The sequence below is a fragment of the Loxodonta africana genome, chromosome 10 (genome assembly GCF_030014295.1).
Source record: "Loxodonta africana isolate mLoxAfr1 chromosome 10, mLoxAfr1.hap2, whole genome shotgun sequence".
NCBI lineage: Eukaryota > Metazoa > Chordata > Mammalia > Proboscidea > Elephantidae > Loxodonta > Loxodonta africana.
Genome location: NC_087351.1, coordinates 63,796,966 through 63,818,565, shown reverse-complemented (window position 1 = coordinate 63,818,565; position 21,600 = coordinate 63,796,966). Strand labels below are relative to the sequence as shown.

Genomic DNA, 21,600 nt, shown 5'->3' with positions numbered 1-21,600 from the left:
CAAAGGGGGAAGCAAATTAATCATAGCAACACATAGTCCATTAAAAAGGAAAAAAAAATCTACTTCCTAAACTTTTTTTTTCTTTAATAAAGCAGTGATGATAAATCTTTAGAACACAGTCAATTTTCTGGAATTCCTCCCTAGAAAATGTGACATTTGATTTCCAAACACATGCCGGAAGTGTACATAGTTGCCAATTATAAGTAGGTCAGAAGCTGAAATCCTAAAATGTTCATCTTCCAACTTTTCCCAGTCTGTGGTCTGTCTTTGGATCTGCAATAATTGCCTGAACAGCTACTATGGCTTCATTAATTTTTGTCTGTAGCTCTCTGAGCTCTTCTATATGCAGCAATCGCAGAATTTGAGCAGCTTCATTAAGAACTGCATCTGTTTTATAACAAAAGAACTGCATTAATAATTTATTTATAAATTTTTATTTAAGGTTATTTATTCCCAATAGTCAAAAGTCTATAAAAATAGTTGGAATTAAACAAAATCACTTACCTCCTGTGTCAAAACCAAGACTATGCTTGTCTAAAGCAACAGGCAAGCCCTTAAAAAAAAAAAAAAAAAAAAAGATAATATGAGACGATTTATACTTAAGAATAACACTCTCCTCTCATCTGAAACTGTGAGAACCAGCACACTATTCTTTTAACCCTTTTAGCTACAGTGGCAAGGGGACTGAGAATTCTTTGTTTAAATCTGCTTTGTAGTGAGTGGTTTTCCTCTTACAACCCACTAGGAAAGAATGGCCCTTAAACATACTAACAAGCGCCATAACCAATCTAGTCTTTCAGACTGGGCCTGTAAATCCCTTCTGCAGCAGTGCTTTGTCACTACCACTGTGGTAGGGAAGTTCAGCAGTGCTGCTGTTAGCCCATTTTGTAAGCAGTGTACAGGACAAATGGAATAGGACTACTTTTAGTATTATTTTCCCCAGGCAAGTTTATTTCTGAGCACATTGTCTTTACAAACTGGACAAAGCTATTTAAAAAAAAAATTTTTTTTCCCAGTTAGCCTGATGTTTACCAGATTACCTACGTTAATTTTATTTTCAATAGTTCATTTGAAATAGTCTAGGAAAATGAAACTAAGTCATCTAGAGCTAACTAGTCAGCACCTATACACAGACATACAGCAAAGACTGTGATTTTGTTGTTTGATGATGCCAACCTGTACAGACTTCACAGTAATTATCAAATAAGGACAAGCAGTCTTGACTTTCTGCTAATTATACAATATAAAGCCATTAAACCAAAACCAAACCAAACCCAGTGCCGTCGAGTTGATTCCAACTCATAGCGACCCTATAGGACAGAGTAGAACTGCTCCATGTTTCCAAGGAGTGCCTGGCAGATTTGAACTGCCGACCCTTTGGTTAGCAGCAGTAGCACTTAACCACTATGCCACCAGGGTTTCCATAAAACCATTACTATTTTAAAAAAAACCCACTACCTATAATTTTAATGTTACATCTTCTAGGCTGTAACTAGTCAAATGCTTTAGTATTCTTGCCAAATCTATTAATGAAGATCTCATTAGATTTAAAGTGGCTGAAAAAAGGTATAAAATGAAGTAACAAATGTGTATGAAAATACAGTGAGTAAAATTAAAGAGTAGAATTTTAATGAGTGTCTTTTTAGTCATTCTAGTACCAGAGGCTCCAATTTTTCCTTGTCTGCCAAGAGACCACCAAGAAATAGCTATGCCTGAAAACTGCCACATATACCATAAATACCACTTATGAATGGTTATGAGAACACTAAACTGTAAGAACTCAAAAGTATTATTGTAGGCTGGTATCTTTTGAAATGGCTTGAAAATTAAATTTTATTTTGAAAACAAGAGCAAAGAGATTTAGCTAAGCCCTCATCTATATCGCCTTCCAAACCTTCGCTAAATGAATGAGCGACCAAAACAATTTACTGTCTGTTCTACAATGTGGGTGAAATAACCTGATCTTTAACACAATTTCCAGTGCCCTGATCCATACATAATTAATAATCTGGTAAGACCCTTTAAAAGAAGACTAAGTACTTTTTCAGAGGCAAATGTATTACCCTGGTATTAAAAACCTTTTAAGGCTGCTGAGCCTGGCTAAGGAGTCAGAGAACAGAAGGCATTGTTTAGGGTGAGATGCGGGTGGGAGACAAAAAAAGAGTAATTAGAATCCAGAATGGCGGCTGTGCCAAGGCCCTCACTGCAGCATCTACACAGCAGGAGAGGGGCATTACCAGACACTTGCTGATGCTAAGCCCTGGGGACATTTTCTCTGCACTGTCCCACAGTTGATTAAACTATGGGGACACTTGGATTTCTGGTACTGTTAATCTAAAAATTCCTCCCCCACAAGTATTACTTTTTCTCTAAGGGAAAGATAGCTGTGGTATACAGTGTATTCTCAGCTTACATAACAGGACTGAAGGATGATAATGCTTCAGTCATTTGCACCCTGAACCTTAGACCACTGTAGAACAGCCCTTTCTCCTCCTTCACCTGGGTTGATCTACGCTCACCCAGACCTCTGCACATGGACTTTTGCTCCCACCCACCATGGAAGAGCATAGTTCTCGAATCAGACTGCCTAAGCTCAACACTTATCAACTGGTGACCTCAGGCAAGTTACTTTCTTATAATCACTTATGCCTGGAAGTAGAAAGAATAAAATGAGAAGAGAATCAATTTCTCTGAAGAAAACAAAAGAGGGAGGATAGAATTTACGTTGAAAGAGAAGAAAATTTATTAGTAACAAGGTGTGTTTTCAGCAATGAGTCAAAATGACCCAGGAAGTTTTACAAGGGCAAATGCCTTCAAATAAACCTCAACTGGGCATGTGCCATGGTTTGTACTGGCAGACTGTGGAGCAGCAAAGGTATGAAGTGAGATAACAAATCCAAATGACCTCCGGCAACTAGATACATCCTGGAATTCCTGCCAAAATTTCAACTTGCTTAAGAACTAAATTCAATCCTATCGAAATAAGCTATCTTTTCTCTGAGCTGTTCTAACATAGAATGAATAATTTTAAACTGCAAAATTTAAGCTGTACCTGCAAAGCTTAAACCCATAGTAATACCAAAAGAAATGATTGTTAATAGTTAATTTGTAATTTATAAAAACATACATACCTCTTTTGTTTGATTTGCTTTAGCAACTGCATCCTGCGTCAGGCGCTCCTGAACCAAAATGCGAATTGCCTGTAACACCCAAAAATATTGTTTCTACTTTTTTAAAGACTGTTTAACTGTCATGTTTTTCTTATGAGTGAGGAGAATAAGGATGTCTAATTTGATCAAGTTAGACCTACTTCATTAACAAACTGTCCAATAAATTAAAAAAAAATCTATTACATTAAGTTTTCACACTTTTAATATTTAGTAACAAAGAGATGCTCATGACAATTAGTGTTTTTGCATAGGTAATATAGATGCATCATACAAAATACAATAAACATGGTAAAATACAGGAAACATGGTAAAAGGTAAGTCTCCTTCCCAATCCCCAGCCTTAGCCAACCAATCCCCCTCTTCAGAAGAACCATTACCAGATCCCTGTGTACCCTTAAAAGACCGACACTACAAGCATGCATGTACACATGCACGCACATCTTTAATACAAAGGAGAGCCTATCATACAAACTTATCTGTATCTTGCTTTTTTTCAATTAACTATAGTACAGTGTTTTCAGACCTTTCAAAGGATACTTAAAAAAAAAAATTATCATGGCATTTCATTATGGCAGACACACATGCATCCACACACACCCCAAGTTATGGGTTGATCTGTGTCTCCTGAAAAATACAGTCAAGTTCTAACCCCCAGTACCTGTGAAATGTGACCTCTTTTGGAAATAGCGTCTTTGCAGATATAGTAATTTATTAACATGAGGTCATGCTCAAGTTAGGTGGGTCCTAATCTGACGGGTATCCTTATAAGAAGGGGAAAAGAGAAACCCAAGGAGCCCACCATGTGAAGACAGAGGCAGAAATTGAAGTAATGCGGCTAAAAGCAACGGATCCCCGAGGACTGCTGGCCATCACCAGCAGCTAGGAGAGAAGCACAGAGCAGATTCTCCCTCAGAGCTCTCGGAAGGAACCAACACTGCCGACACCCAGGTTTCAACTTCTAGCCTCAAGAACTCTGAGAATAAATGTGTTGTTTTAAGCCACTCAGTTTCTGGCACTTTGTTACGGCAGACCTAAGAAACTAATACACCCCCAAAACAAGATATTTTTCAGGGAATTTAAATTAGCAGGATGACAATTACAACTCAAAAATAAGTGTGAAAACAAATATTTTTAAATAATATAAACAAACCAAATACTATGTATTTGAAAAGAACCCTCAGACCAATCTTTAACAGTGGTAAATAATCTGCCTGTCAAACAGTTAAATATTCTCATTCTTATACTTGGCAAACCTAAGATGTTTTCTATGTTATCATGTATTTTTGAATGCCTCTTAAAATAACTCAAAGGACAAACACGCAGCTAGGATAGGAATTTTTATAAAGCTTTCATTGTAGCTGATTTATAGTTTTTCCCATTGGGTTTTCAAAGTCTAACAAAAGCACCCCAACTATGCTATGCATTGTCTGTGTCTCCTCTCACAGAGTATATGGTTAAAGCTGACGTGATCAGCTAGAACTGCTCCAAGGCAATTTACATAATAGTCTGAGTAAGGAACAAGCCTTTGAAAGAGCTAAATTTCACTAAAAATAATTTTTTGGTCTCTTGGCATCCGATCTGGGATCAAGAAAATCCAAGTTAATATTCAGATATAGCACAAGGAATTATAATAACCTTCTCTTGTTACAACTGCCATTTAATACATATAATTATAAGAAGTAAAATAAATTATGGCTTAAGCCCCTCTAGGTATCACCAAAAAAAAAAAAAAAAATCCATCACCATTTAGTTGATTCAGACTCATAGCAGCCTTATAGGACACAGCAGAATTGCACCATAGGGTTTCCAAGGCTATAGATCTTTACCGAAGCAGACTATATCTTTCTCCCACAGAGCTGCAGGTGGGTTTGAACCGCTGACCTTTTGGTTATAGCCAACCACTTGATCGCTATGCCATCAGGGCTCCTTACATGCACAAAGTCAAGTCAAAAGCTCTTTAATCTTTCATAAAAGCAGTAATAATTTCTAAAATAATTTCCAAGTCTGGGATCTAACTCCTCCCACCTGCAAGCCCTACTGTACTTACACAATTACTAGATATAAATCTTCTGGAATATGATGAGTATATTTTCTCTCTCTCTGAAAAAGATAATAGAAGAGACCTATTTCCGACTATTTAGCTCCTTGAAGTAAAGGTGAACTGAGTGGCCTAACTAAGATACAGGACTCAGAAGATGGAAACCTTTACTCAGAGCGGTATTAGGGCATATATTATCGATCAAATTTACCACTACTAATTTGACATTTTCTACTATCTTAATGAGCATAGACTATGAATCCTTAAAGAGACTGACTAAACAGAACTGGGGTAGTGTAGGAAAAAAGAATGGATCACAGGGTCAGAGCGCCTAGATTAAAATCCTGGTGCTATCATTTTCTGTGTCACCCGGGACATTATCTATCCTCTTTATCTACATGTACACACACACACACGTTTTATGTATATTTAATATATATTTGCATATATAATTCGTTTTTATGTTAACATATAGATATTAGCACCTACCTCTACAATTATTAGGCAGATTAAATGAGATAATCTTTGCAAATGATTTAGCACAGTGGCAGATGCACAGTGTTTCAATCCTTGATATTAGTTATTATTATTAGACAATCTAAAAACAGATGAGGCCATTAAGTGTTTTATATCCCACATTTCTCTATTTTAGTCATTCAACCATTAATGTAAACACCAGAGTCAATTTTTAGAAAAATGAAGAAATTTTCCTACATGTACAGTTTCTGTCAAGAATGAAATATATGAAACTGACCTTCAGCATTACCAGGTAATCATCATGACGCTGAATCTGAAGAAGGTTAGCCAAAGCCATTACACCGGCCTTAAAATCAGGATTATTTACTATAAAATATTAAAAACAACAAACACACACAGAAAAAACTTGTAACTCTGCAAACTTACATAATTATAGCCATATATTTGTGAACGTACAAACTTACAAAAAACATTTTTAATTTCCCAGTAACAATGATAACAAATTTCTCATTTTTATAACTGCTGCAGGCAAGAGAAAAAAACATAAAGCAGCGTAGAGCATCAACACGGTGAGGTCAATAGTTTTCCTATTAACTTCATCAGTCAAACTGAACAATCAATAAATGACTAATTTAACTCACATTAGATTTGTCTTATAACTTTTTATGCAAGGCCCATTTATGCAGCACTTTTAATTAACATTTCTTCCCAAGGCTATTAATTTCAGTACATAGGTCCCTTTGATGGACGATTTTCTCAAAACCTTTTCTCTAAGCAGCAGCACTGGAGTGTCCAAGAAGTTGATTAATTCATAAGGATAACTTATAAATTAGAGGGCACAATAAATCAGCCAGTGGAAGAATATTTAACACAATTCATAATCTAAGTAATTGTAATCTTCATATTTGTATAAAAGGGGAGAAACTGCTAAAAGGCAACTGGTACTTAAAACAGTGAAAAATTTTATTACTTGTTTCATAGTGTCATCAGACCAAAGAAAATTATTTATACACCCAGGAAGGCAAGCAATCAGCATCATGATTAAACACAAATCAAAACCACCAAATTATTATAACCAAATCAAAAAATATGATTTTAACATTCAGATATTCAATTGTGGTGAGGAAGAAGGCGTACTGTGTAACTCAAGGTTAGAAGCACCACAGAGAATGAAACTTCAACACTAATGCTATCTTCGCAAAACGCTCTCGGTTTTACTGAAACCAAGTAAATCTAAACTTCATTCTAGGACGGAACAACGTTTACGGCACTGCGCACCGGTGATAAACTTGACACGTTAAGTTACAGACTTACCATCCAAGTTGATCAGCGGCTCCGCGTTTTTAGTTGCATTATCAGCATTTTTTGCATTATCGGGTACCGAGTCCTTGTATTTTTCAGCTGTAAAAACAGGTAAAAAATAAAATTTTTAGAATTGCAACTTAAGGTGCAATCAACAACAACAACAAAACTCCACTGCCATGGAGTCAATTTTGACTCACTGCAATCCTACAGGACGGGGTGGAACTGCCCCCTAGGGATTCCGAGGCTGTAAATCTTTACAGAAACAGCGTGCCTGCCACGTCTTTCTTCCGCAGTACAATCAACACTGCTTCTTTACTGACTTTAAGCCAAACGGATTATAAGTACAAGGCAATGCATCCAATCAAAACATTTTTTTCTACTGAATATCTAACAGAAGACAATATGATTATAGTTTTTTGATTAAGATAAAATCGATTACTGGACTGCTCGACACAAATACACTTTCATTAACAATTCTAAAGGTAATACATTCCAAACATTATGTAAGTTTTAGGGGGAGAAATCTGAATCCATTGCTTCCCTAAAACTTGGTAAGGGTAGGAGAAAGAAAGGCAAGTATAGATTACATAAAATTAAAAAAAAAAAATCACTAAAACGTTTCTTCCAAAACCTTCATTTGAATGATATATATATATAATCTAAAAACCTTACTTTAAAAAAAAAAATCAATACTTCAACTTAAAATTTATTTCAAGATTTGAAAATTCCAGAATTCCAAAGGTAGATTTTATTAGCTTCACTTGAAAAATACTTAAAAAGAACACACACACACAAATACTTGATAATAATTCACTAAACTCAATACCCAAAAAGTATCTTTGACTACAGTGCTTTTATTTTTACTAAAAAATCAAGGTGGAAAAATAAAAGCGCTAAAATTTAAGTCAGACAAGGTTCAGCTCAAACGGGCTTACACTGGCCAAATCTGGGACAACGTAAACATCAAAACACATGATGGCAAAAAAGGGTTATGATCCATTGAATAAAATAAGAATCCATGCATCCACACTGATTTAAATAAATAAACCAGAGAAGGAAAACCTGCTTATAGTAAAAGCCACGAAGAAATGGAGAAGGAATACAGGAACTAGAAAAACACCTTTTGACAATCATCATCATCATAATAACTGATTCAGGTAAAAAACATCAAATGGGTCCTAAAGCTAAGAGGAAAGTTTGACAAATGACAGCATATTGACATAGCCTCAAAATATTACTCCACAAGATCACATGGTCAAAGTTAACATGACAAGTAATGGGACAAGCCTGCATCACTTGCCTCCTATTACAGTGCACTTAACATCACTTCTGTGTTCTTCCTAACAAAAGTACAAACCCTGAATCTAATCACTTAGAAGCATCAGACAAACCCAAATTGAGGGACATTATACAAAATAAATATCAGTGTAACAACATACAAAGAGTGAGAAGCTTTTCACATTATAGAAGACTAAATAGATGCAACAATTGAATACAACGTGTGATTCTGGATTTTCCCTATAAAAAAATTATTGAGATAATTGATGAAATACGAACATTGTCTACAGGTGACAGTAGCACATCAATGTTAATTTCCTGATGACTGTGATATGGTTATATAAGACGATGTTGTTTTTAGGAAATGTAATCTGAAATATTTAACAGTTAAAGGGAATCATTTACAATTTACTATCAAGGATTCAGAAAAAAAATTTGTGCGTGTGTGTGTGTGTGTGGGAGGAAAAAAGAAGGATGAAGCAAATGAAATAAAGTTTTAACCCTTGGGGAATCTGAGTATATGAAAATTCTAGTATTTTTGCAACTTTTCTGTAAGTCTGAAATGATGTCAAAAAAGTTAAAGGAAAAAAAATGTAACTCAGGTTTTAATCACCTTAACTGACAAACTGATATAAGGCTTAAAAAAAGAAAAAGTTAAGGCACTGTCATGGATTGAACTGTGTCCCCCCAAATGATGTGTTGTAAATCCTAATCCCTATACTTGTAGTAGAAATCCCATCTGGGAATGGTTTTCTTGTTATGTTAGTGAGGCCATATCAGTGTAGGGTGTGCCTTAAACCAATCACCCAGAGACATAAAAATGGGCAGATAGGCACAGAGAAGCAGACAGAGATGGGGGAAGATGGAAGCCAAGCCACACGAAGACCGCTGCAGAAAAGAGGCGGAAAAGAGACAAGGACCTTCCTCCGGAGCCAACAGTGAGAGAAAGCCTTCTGTTAGAGCCAGAACCCTGAACGTGGACTTCTATCTAGCCTCCTAAACTGTGAGAAAATAAATTTGTTTGTTAAAGCCACCTACTTGCGGTATGTGTTATAGCACCACTAGATAACTACGACAGGAACAAATAATAAAAATTCACAATACTTTCATTGAATAAGAATAACATTTTAAAATAAGTATTTAAAGTCAAGAAAAATGCAACATATTAATGGAAAACCACAACAGAACATGAGCACCTTCTACTGGTAAGGGACAGTATTACTACTTTAACTTTTTTTTTTTTTTTTAAATGAAATAGTCATTGTTATTAGAAGTCTGAATTTTTAGATTAAACAAAATTGTGCTTTCTAGACTTTTAATATACTTCTGAGGCCATTTACCTTTTAACTACATGTTTTCTTTTTCAATATCAAAAATTTACTATGTATCAGACACAAACTAGCTTCTCAGTATCTTTTATTTATTAAAAAGACCATACTATTACTGAGAAATGTATTTAGAGTTACAGTCAACTGCAGGGATATGCAATCATACAGCACCCGCCATTCTCTGTACCTGAATGACCTGAGTTGAAAGAATTAAAAAACAGAGGACAAATGGAATATAATAAACAAGTGTAAAACAGAAATTGCAATAATGACTACCAATTTGTCTGGGAATAGTTGAAAAATACTTTTGATAAACTAGGGAATATATTAAAAAAAAAAAAAATTACTGCAAATTAATTCACACAGATAAAAAGCACTTGGAAAAAGGTCCTGAAAATCAAGTAATACTACCAGTGGCACAAGGCTTGTAAGTTATTTTCTAAAGAAATGCAAAAGCATTTTCTTTTTAAATTAAAATGGAAAGTAAAGTTTCAAATTAGAGGTTTTCTTCAGATTGCTACGAAAAGATGGCTGAACTTAAAGTCTAAGGCACGAGCAAAATCTGGCTGATCCTCCAAGTTGGCATATGTACACACTCACATATTGCACTGGCCAAGTATTTACTGAGGTTGATAAGCATCTACCATGTGCAAGGACATATGCTGGGTGCTCTGGCAGACAGAATAATGGCTCCCCCAAAGATGCCTATGTCTCAGTCTCTAGAACCTGTGAACGTATTCATTGCTTAACACAGCAAAAACAGACTTGCAGATGTGATTGAGAACCTGCAATGAGAAGATTATACTGGATTATACAAATGGACCCAAAGTCATCACAAGGCCTTTATAAGACGGGAGGGAGGAGGACCAGAGTCAGAGCAGGAAATATGACGACAGAAGCAGAGTCAGAGAGGGACTGGAAGGTCATAGGCTGCTAGCTTTGAAGATGGAGGAAGGGACCATGAGCCAAGGAATGCAGGCGGCTTCTAGAACTGGAAAAGCCCAGGAAACAGATTGTCCCTTAAAGCCTCCAACAGGAACCAGCCCTGCCAAAACCTTGACCCCCAGAACTGTAAGAAAGAAATTTGTGTTGTTTTAAGTCATTTAAAAAAAAAAAAAAACCCACTGCCGTCGAGTCGATTCCGACTCATAGCGACCCTATAAGATAGAGTACAACTGCCCCGTAGAGTTTCCAAGGAGCGCCTGGCGGATAAGGGTAATTCGTTGCAGCAGCAATAGAAAACTAATACAGGAACCATACAAGAAAGCAATGTGAAAATCAGCTTAAATTTAGTGGGGTCAATAAGACATGTAAAAAATAGAAAGTGGTGAATGACTTAAAAGGCACCGAGTAAAAGCTATGCAAATTCAGAAAGATTACTGCAGCTAGGTGGCATTTGAGCCTGGATCTTAAAAGGAGGGGAAGGATTTAGATTTATAGAGATATACTAAAATGGCATATTAGCCAAGGGAAAAATGTGAACAAAGAAAGTGAAGGGAGAAAAAAAAGAATGTAAATAGGAAATGGATATTTGTTTGGCGGGATGTCAAGTGTGTAAACACTGGTTGGACACCGGTCATCGAAAGCCTTGAATACCAGGATAAGGAGCTTGGGGTTGCTACTGTAGAAAACTGAAAGCCAATGATGTTTAGGAGACTAGTTTGGAAGATATTAAAATAACCTCAGCAGAAAGTGGTAAGAGCCTGAAGGAGGGTTATGGCAGTGGTAACGGAGAAGATATTATTTTACAGGTAACTGTGAAATTACCTGTCGCTCCCAACATAAAGAAATCCTATCAATTCTGGGACATTAACAACAATTTCTAAACATGAAAGGCTAAGGAGCAGACTGTGCAAGGTGGCAAATACACCAAAGTAAGTCACTTTGTGAGACGACAACATTTTCAAATTCTAGAAGAAAAATCCAAATAGCAATGAAAGACAGCATAAAGTATTTTTAATTTTTTGTGATAATAAAGAGACTCTAGTTTTAGAAAATTCTTTCGTAGCCAATTTAGGAGTTGGGGGGGGACTGGATGCAGAAGAAACGTTACAAATAAAATGTAAATTTCTAAATAGATGCTGAAAGGGGGTGTGAGGAAGTATAAATCTTATATGAACAAAAGGTAAAGCAATATAAGACAAAAACACAAACTAGTAAGTTCCTTAAATCTTTATACTGTCTTTCCAACCTTTCTTCTATCTCTAAAAACACATATTCCACACAAAACATACCATTATCTCCATATTCGAGTCTAACAGCTAACCCAAGAAGCCAGTCAATTGCTTCTTGTCGATCTTGAATCTTGAAAGGACAGTTAACATCTCTGAGATACTGTGAGGGAAAAAAAGGCAGTTTCATTATTACCATAAAATAAGAACCAAGAAAATGAGAGTTGAAAGAGACCTTTGTTCAGATCCCCTCATTTAAGACCTCTTGGTCTAGGAGTCGGAATCAACTCGATGGCAATGGGTTTGGTTTTTTTAGGTTTGGTCTACATCTGACCTCCCCATGATTTTAGAGTTTGTCAACAACAGCCATTAGTAAGTAATAATCAACTATAATCAACTCGTTTTCCCATTTTTTAGAAATCAGACACATATAACTGCCAATTAAAACTTCATTTATATTACCCAACTTTTGATGCATTACATAACTTAAAGGAAACATTTAAGTTGGACCATCTTATTGAGAAAAAATAAAATTTCCACCATGCTTTTTGAAATTTTACCTTTACAAATGCCAGGTAAGACATCACTGATCTAGAACATGCTCATTTTACAGATGAAGAAACTGAGGCCTAGAGAGGATGACACTTGCCAACAGTCATACACGTTAGATCTGGGACTGGAATCAAAGATTTCTGATTCCAGGTCCCAGTACACACACAGCAATTAAATAAAAAGGACAACTAAAAAAGGAGGACATACAGATAAATCAATTATTATGTAAACCTTAGCTTTCATGTTATGAAAAGGCCACTGAATAAAGTAAGCCATGTAATATCCATGTAAGGTCTAACCAAGGAATGTAAATAAGTGTCAGCAGCTGTATATTCAAACGAGTGTTGTCCTTCAAATGAATCACTTGGGACCTTAAAATCTAACTCCAGCAATGACACTCTTTACTCAAAACTTCTGGAGTCCCGTTTTGGAAAGCCTATTAGGAATAATAAATCAGCACTTTTTAGCCATAACTCATTTTCTAATAAAAAATGTTATCCACCTACTAAGAAACACACCTCAGTCATAAGATTTAGTCATGATTAAAAGAGCAAATATACCCTCAAAATATACAAACTGTCCATACTAAGATATTCAAAAGTTGTGACCTAGGATCTAAAAGTAATTTCAAAAGAGAAGTTCCAAGTATGCCTTAAGAAAGGACCTCATCATTCCAAAGAGGCAAACTTTTAGTATAACATCTGCTTGGATGTATAAGTTCCAGTATATTTATCTTTAAGTTACATTACTTTACTGTCACTTCTGGGTACTCTGCTTCGGTTTTCTATACTCATCAAATACTCTTCTATATGTAGAAATTTGTACAATCTTGTACACGTGAATGGGCCATAAGTAAGACATGACCAACAAATATAAAATTTTAACAATATATTTCTAAGTCTTAAAAAGTCCATTTAAAATTTCAAAAAATACTTTCTAAGAGCAAAGGAGTAACAAGACCCATACCTCACACCATGCACAAAAACTAACTCAAAATGGAACAAAGACCTAAATATAAAATCTAAAATGATAAAGATCATGGAAGAAAAAATAGGGACAACACTAGAAGCCCAAATACATGGCATAAACAGTATATAAAACATTACTAACAATGCACAAGCACCAGAAGAGAAACTAAGTAACTGGTAGCTCCCAAAAATCAAACACCTGTGCTCATCCAAAGACTTCACCAAAAGAGCAATGATTACCTACAAACTGGGAAATCATTTTTAGCTACGACAATTCTGATCAGTGTCTGATCTCTAAAATCTACATGATACTGCAAAACCTCAACAACAAAAAGACAACCCAATTAAAAAACGGGCAAAGGATATGAACAGGCTACTTTACCAAAGGCGACATTCAGGCGGCCAACAGATAACATGAGGAAATGCTCATGATCATTAGCCATTAGAGAAATGCAAATCAAAACTACAATGAGATACCATCTCACGCCAACAAGACTGGCATTAATCCAAAAAACACAAAATAAATGTTGGAGAGGTTGTAGAGAAACTGCTGGTGGGAATGTAAAATACACTGCCGGTGGGAATGTAAAATGGTACAACCACTTTGGAAATCGATTTGGTGCTTCCTTAAAAAGCTAGAAATAGAAATACCATGCGACCCAGCAATCCCACTCCTTGAAATATATCCTAGAGAAATAAGAGCTGTCAAACAGATATATGCCCACCCATGTTCACTGCAGCTGTTTACAACTGCAAAAAGATGGAAGCAACCAAGGTGACCATCAACAGATGAATGGATAAATTATGGTATATCCACACCATGAAATACTACGCAATGATAAACAACAACGATGAATCTGTGAAACATCTCATGGAAGAATCTGGAGGGCATTATGCTGAGTGAAATTAGTCAGCTACAAAAGGACAAATATTGTATGAGACCACTATTATAAGAACTCAAGAAATAGTTTAAACACAGAAAGTCTGCTTTGATAGTTACAAGGGTGGGGAGAAAGGGAGAGGGGTATTCACTAATCAGATAGTAGAAATCAGATATTTTAGGTGAAGGGAAAGGCAACACACAATACAGGAGAGGTCAGCACAACTAGACTAAACCAAAAGCAAAGAAGTTTCCTGAATACAACCAAACACTTTGAGGGACAGAGTAGCAGGGGAGGAGGAGACATCTAGGTCAACTGACATAAGAAAGTGTAGTAAGAAAACGTTCTGGATTCTACTTTGGTGAGTGGCGTCTGGGGTCTTAAAAGCTAGCAAGTGGCCATCTAAGATGCATCAATTGGTCTCCCACCTGGAGCAAAGGAGAATGAAGAACACCAAAGACACAAAGGAATTATGAGCCCAAGAGACAGAAAGAGCCACATAAACCAAAGACTCCATCAGCCCGAGACCGGAAGGACTAGACGATGCCTGGCTACAACTGGTAACTGCCCTGACAGGGAACACAACAGAGAATCCCTGCTGGAGTAGGAGAACAGCAGGATACAGACCTCATATTCTTGTAAAAAAACCAGACTTAATGGTCTGACTGAGATTAGAACGACCCCAGAGGTCATGGTCCCTGGACCTTGTGTTAGTCCAAGACTGGAACTATTCCCAAAGCCAAATATTCAGATAGAGATTGGACTGGACTATAAGAAGACAGAATATGACACTGGTGAGGAGTGAGTTTCTTGGCTCAAGTGGACACATGAGACTATGGGGGCAGCTCCTGTCTGGAAGCGAGATGAGAAGGAAGAGGGGGACAGGAGCTGGCTGAATGGATACGGGGAATACACGGTAGAGAGGAGGAATATACTGTCTCACTAAGGGGAGAGCAACTACGAGTACATAGCAAGGTGTATATAAGTTTTCATATGAGAGACTGACTTGATTTGTAAACTTTCACTTAAACCACAATTAAAAAAAAAAAAGAGCAAAGGAAAACAACTCAGTAGGAGTCCTTGGGTGGTGCAGTCATGTGTGAGGCAGGTAACTGAAAGGTTGGAGGTGCCTTGCAAGATAGGTTTGGTGATCTACTTCTGAAAAATCAGTCATTGAAAACCCTGTAGAGCACAGTTTTCCTCTTACACATATGGAGTCCTCATGAGTTGGAATCTACTCCTCAGTAACTTTTTTTTTTTTTTTAATATCAGTAGAGGCAGTGGTAATAATATGGGTGGTGCTATGGATGGGCCCCCTCTGTGAACACTTTAGGTGAATCATTAATTAACAATGCCCCCTAAACCCATCACCCTTGAGTCAACTTGGACTCACGGTAACCCCGTATATTACGTAGTAGAAATGGTTCACTGGGTTTTGTTGGCTATAAACTTTAAGAAAGCACATCACAAGGCCTTTCTTCTACAATACCCCTGGGTGGGTTCAAACCACCAACCTTTATGTTAGCAGTGAAGCACAAACTGTCTGTACCACCTAGGGACGTTAACAACACCCAACACCTCTGTAAGTACCATTGTTATCCCTATTTATTGATGAGAAAATTGAAACATAGAGGTTAATAAATTTGCTCAAGTTTGTAGAAGCTAGCAGGCAAGTTATATAATGCCCTAATTCACACAGTCATTGATTCAAAGGATAATGTTACATACCTTATCACTTTGCCCTATAAAATGAAAAGTTCAGCTGGTTTTCATGGTATTTTGAAGGAAAAATGTCTTATTCATCCAAGTAATATAGCTGATGAAAATGTTTAATATAAGTGGTGACATTCTAAAATGTAATTTTTATAATTTGAAAACCATTCTTTTTTCTATGAAAATATTACAAAAATTAGACCAAGTCAATGGGTGCATTATTCTAGCAACAAAAATATGCGATACAGAATTTTAGATTAATTCTATTGTACAAGCAAGGGACACCTGTGTACATCAAATATAACCATAACACAACAGTCTTAATTTTTAAGCATGTTAATAATGACTTCTATTGATATAACAGCAGTAATAAAAGTGTATTATTGTAATATTTTTAGTCTACTGTAAAGAACCTAATTTCGGCCATGTAATTAAAGGGAGATTAATCACCATTTATAGAATATCACTGTTTTTTTAAAGAAATCTCACAATGTTTTCAGAGAAAACTATTTCAAGCTTCGCAGAGATTACATAATTTGCTCTAAATCAAAATAAACAACAATAAGAAAAAAGTTAAACCCCTGAAATCCAGGTTTTCAAACAATGATTGTCATTATTTAAAAAAGAAAAATTTTAAGCTTGTCTGTCTTCATATAATCCTTAAAGAAGTTATCTGTACTTTTACTTTGCTTTCTCGTAATTACCTTTTCAAAGAACTTGGGCCAATCGCTGCTGTGGATGTTTCTTAAATTTCCTCTGTCTTCAATCTTGTAGTGTCTGATTTTCTGGTCTTCGAGCCAAACAATAAAATTTCTAAACTCTGTTTCATCTGCAACAAAAAAATCACCAAAAATCACTATAAGTAATAGGTAGAAAACTTACTTCACAGGTAAAGGGTCTTGTGGGAAATTAACCCCGACATAAAAAGTTAATTGAGACAACATAAGTACTACGTTATGGGTACATTAAGTGCATATACGACAAAGTATTCTCTTGTGGTAGGTAAAACACCCATTTTACCAAAGAGAAAACTAAGGTTCAAAGATGCAAATCCAGATCTAAGTGCTACTGTCATAGGCTCTTTTTGTTAAGTAAAAGGCAAAAAAAAAAAAAAAAAGAAAGAAGCCCAAAATTCTATAAATTGATATGCTTCTATGTATCAACACAACACTGATAATATTTCTCTTGTAAATTATTTTCAAACTGTGAGTCAAATTCAAGCTCCCATTATGAAGTCTTGAACTATACACTGGTCTGGTATCACAGGTTGTACTTGATACTCACTTTCAAACGTATTAGTCTACCCCAGGCCAAGCACTATGGGAGGAAATGAGTGGAAGGGGGTAGTAAAGTAATATTGGGTAGTAGTGTTACTACTTCTAAAGTTTTTAATGCAGTAAAGCCTCCAATACTTTTGTATTTACAATTCAGCTGCCCGGCTCATCGGCTACTAACTTTTTTCCACGATGCCTACACAATTGGCACGTTGCTATACACGTCTATTCTTCCACTGTTGGTACTGGACTTCATTTGCACTCTCTGGATGTCTTAACTGCTTCATGGGCTCTGACTGCCCCCCGACCCCCACCCCTTAGCTCCTGGCGGGCGGTGAACTTGTCTTCAAGTTACTTAGCACCTTCCTCAACATCCGGCACCGTGCGGGCCCACAGCAGGTACTCAAGGTACCGTCCATTTAATTGCCCGGGGGATGAAGGAGCTGAAGAGTTAAGTTATAAAACGAAAGCCTTCGTTTTTGTGAGCTGAGGAGAGGGGGCACGGGTGCTTGGAGTTAACCAAGTAGAAAAAGTGGCGAGGCCGACAGGGAAGTGGGTGCTGGGGCTCCGAAGCCAAGGGTGTGGGGAGGTGCGGGGGAAAACCGCGGTGCGTGGTGGCCTGGGGGAAAGGGGCCGCCCGGAGGCCCACGAGGGAAACAAGGCCGCGGAGGGTCCCAGACGGGGAAGAGGTGGGTGTTGAGAGAGGAGCCGCCGCCGGGGTCAGAGACGTGCGCGGGGCCGCCACCTCACCTTTGCAGTTGAAGCCGGCAGGGTTGTGGTAGTCGAGGGCCGTCAGCTTGCGTCGGAACATGGCCCCGGCTTCTCGCTCTGGTCCCCCGGGCTTCTGCCGGGAGAGGAGTGGCAAGGAGAGCGAGCGGCGCAGGCACCCACGACGCCGCGAGAGGGTGGGCCGGCGCCGCGACGCTCCAGAATGACTGCGGCCTTCGCCACTCGCGGCTTAGGAACGGCGGCCGCCGGCGAACGCCCACCAATCGCGGCTCCGCATGGGGAGGCGGGGCCAGCGTCGGGGCACGTCGACGCGCAAATAAACTTTATTGTCAGCTCCCTAGCTGAACAATAGGTAGAAAGCAACCGAGAAGCAAGTTTCCTCGTGTTCTCCTCACCTTCTTGATACAGCATGTAGAAAATAGTATTATGTGAGATTCTGCTATTGGCCATACCATACTGTTCAGAATTTTGAGTATATTCATTCATACATTGTGCTCCTTCTGCATAATAGGTGCTCCTTTAAAAAAAAAAAAAATACTGCTAATATAAAGACTAAAAAGCAAGGTCCCTGTAGTAAAATGCTTTCAGACAAGTTGGGAGTGACTCACAGGTAAGCATATAACTGTAATACTATGTGATAGTCCCAGAGATCACCACCAGCTGTTAAGTCACTGAAGTCATCAGCTATTGAAGTCGGTGAAACGGGGTCATTCTTCACTCCCCGACCCCCAGTCACAGCATCTAATTCCCGCCTTTTTGTCTCTCTTAACTATCTTTCAAACCTTTCACTTCCTCGACCCACTGATACCGCCTCATATCAGGCCGTCATCACTGTTGCTTAGCTATCTAACGGATTTCTTAGGGCCAGTCTTGCCTTCTCCAATCCATTCCCCACAAAGCAACGACAGTGATTTAAAAAAAAAAAAAAAATCTAACTTTTTTCTGCTTAGTATCTTATAAAAAATAATTAAAACTTCTTATTGTATTTAAATTCCTTCCTGATTCAGTGCCTGCCTGCTTTTCAGGGCTCATCTTTCAGTCCTCTATACTCCGTGGCTCCACAGCCAACAGTTTGAAATCTCTCAAACTCATCATGCTTTTTCTTGCTTCTTTGCCTTTGCTCCTACAATTCTCTCATCACAGAATATCTTTCTCCAGCGTCTTCATCTCATCATGCCTTTGTCATCTTTAAAGTAAGTTAAGTCAATATCTCCTCTAGGAAGCCTGACAGTTTCCCAGCCCCACTTCAACTCCAGTGTCATTCCGTAGTGCCCCTTAGCAGCCTGTGCTGATCTCTGTCATAGCCCATATCACTCTGAATTATAATCTCCTCTGCTCATGTGTGTTTTAGACTATAAATTCCTTAAGGACATGAGCTGTGCCTTTTAACTTTTTCCCCAGAGCCTCACACTGCTTGACACTAGTAGAAGCTTGGTAAATGAATAAACTAGCATTTTTTTTAAAGGGGAAAAATACAACCCATAAAAATTGTTTTCTGAAATTGGCCCTAAAAAAAAAAAAAAAGCCTAGTCTTCCTATTTCAGGGTGCAAGCTGTCAGCCGTTTGAAACTATCCCTGGTCATCAGCCCTGGCCATGCCCCAAGGGTGGAGAGGTTGGAGGAGGATTTAGATACCAAATGCTAAAAAAAGGGACCCATAAAATTCAAGGAGGGAATAAAGCTAATTTTGGAAAAGAAATATAGCAGGTTATAAACATTCGACCTGTTTTTTATTTTAAAACTTTTGTCTTCTGCATTCTGAGGTATCTCTTTGGCCTATTCCAAATGAAGTGTCCAATAAGAAGTGAATCTTAGAGAATTCCATTTCTGAAGACCAAGCTCTCCATGCACTTGAAGGAGAAACCAACTTTTATTACCAAGTGACCAGATAATATGATTGATTGAGGGTTTTTAGGCCATTTATTTATCTATTTAATTATTAACAAATTTGTTAAGTGTCCACTATATGCCAGGCAGCCTTCTAGACACTTTGTTTGTAAAAAAATTCTGCCCTCAGGGAACTTACTCTCTGGCCCGGAGAAGACAAACAGTAAACAAACAAACGAACAAATAAAGTATTTAGTATTTTAGAAGATGGTAAGTGCTATGGGAAAAAAATTATAACAAGTTAAGCGGGATAAGGAGTGGGGGGCGACTGAGGACAGTGAGCTATGATGAAAATGAGTGAAGATGAAATATGAACAAAGACTTGAAGAAGGTAGGGGATTTAACCACATAGTTAGCGGGAACAATTCCTAAGTAGAACACTCTGTGCAGACACAAGAATGGTTTTTATATTTTAAATGTTGAAAAAAAAATTCATGACACGTAAAAGTTATATGAAATTTTAATTTTATATTTTAAATGTTGAAAAAAAATTCATGACATGTAAAAGTTATATGAAATTTTAATTTCAGCATCCATAAATAAAGCTGTACTGGAATACTCGCTGCTTTTGTGCAGCAGAGGCAGAGTCTAGAAGTTGCAACAGAGAGTGTATATAGCCCACAGAGTCTCAAATACTTAGAAGGGTTTGTATGGTTTCAGAAAAACAGAGGTTTAATTTCAGTATCATTATCGGGGCAACACATTGTCAAGTAAGATAACTGACTAGAGGTACAAGTTGCTTTTTGAAGGTTATTTTCACAACTTGCAACATTTTTAAGTCTTTGAAGTTTTACCAGACTCTTTTGTTCAAATTATTCTTCTGAAGACAGAAAACAGGACAAATTGAGAACACTTAGGAATATCCAGAAAAGTCTCTATATTGCACCAAAAAATAAGTTGATATCTTAATGAATGGTATCAATTTACCTCTTCAATGGATCAGACTTTTTTTTAAAACAAATTTTATGATGCAGAGAGTTCTCTCTCATGAGCGTGTGGGGGAGAGAGAACATCTCCTCCATCTCTTTCTGAGGCTCTTTTTGTTAATTAAGAAAACTTGCGTTATTTATTTATTAAGGCCAGGCTTTGGAATTGCATGATTTAGCATTAAAATAAAAAGCAAGCCAGTATAGCTTAATTTCATTGGTAAAAATGGAGTAGGAATGAATAAGGACTGACTCAGTCACACAAGGAGCATAAAGCAGTAGCCTTCCACACTTGATACTGAAGGGAAAAACTTGCCTGGCAACAAAAACAACATAAAGGAAAACAGCGCCAAAAGGTGGGGACAGGCAATTCCTCAAAACATCTTGCGAGGGCCTGAGGCCAGCTTTCAGATATATGAGCCGATAAATTCCTTTTTGGGTTTAAACCAGGTTGGGATAGAGTCTTGTCACTTACAACTGAAATAGTCCTAACTAACACGAAGCCAGATTCCAGAGAGATTTATAAGGATCAATCCACAGAATTCATGGCTGACTCAACGTAGGATGAGATGGAGATGAAAAGCTTAAAGATGGCCTCCCAAATGTCACACATCAGAGACTTGAAGAAGAGTGAGTCCACTCACAGAAACAGGAACACTATAGAAGCAAACCAGTCTGGGGAAGCCGAAGAATTAAGTTTGTGACCTGTTGAGTTTGAGGTGATGGTAGATAGAGACCGTAAACACTACTAAGATTCAGGAGTGAGTCTGAGTGAGTGGATGAGACTAGAGGTATCATTTGAGGAGTCAGCAGCATAAAATCAGAGTTGAAACCAGTAGAAAACATGGAAAGAGGGCAGATGACTGCATGTTCGGAAAACCTAGTATTCACATTCAAGTGTGAG

General features: G+C 37.5%; 1 protein-coding gene across 1 annotated transcript; it reads right to left on the bottom strand.

The window, feature by feature from the left end:
- Positions 1–60: 60 nt before the first annotated feature.
- On the bottom strand, positions 61–18,066 carry RTRAF (RNA transcription, translation and transport factor). Its single transcript, XM_003408607.4, has 8 exons — positions 17,906–18,066; positions 16,586–16,710; positions 11,831–11,930; positions 7,000–7,086; positions 5,963–6,051; positions 3,132–3,200; positions 505–553; positions 61–387 (listed from the first exon to the last, which is right to left on the bottom strand). The coding sequence occupies exons 1-8, from the start codon at positions 17,964–17,966 to the stop codon at positions 233–235; spliced, it is 735 nt and encodes a 244-aa protein (XP_003408655.1). The 5' UTR covers positions 17,967–18,066; the 3' UTR covers positions 61–232.
- Between the last annotated feature and the right edge of the window lie 3,534 nt (positions 18,067–21,600).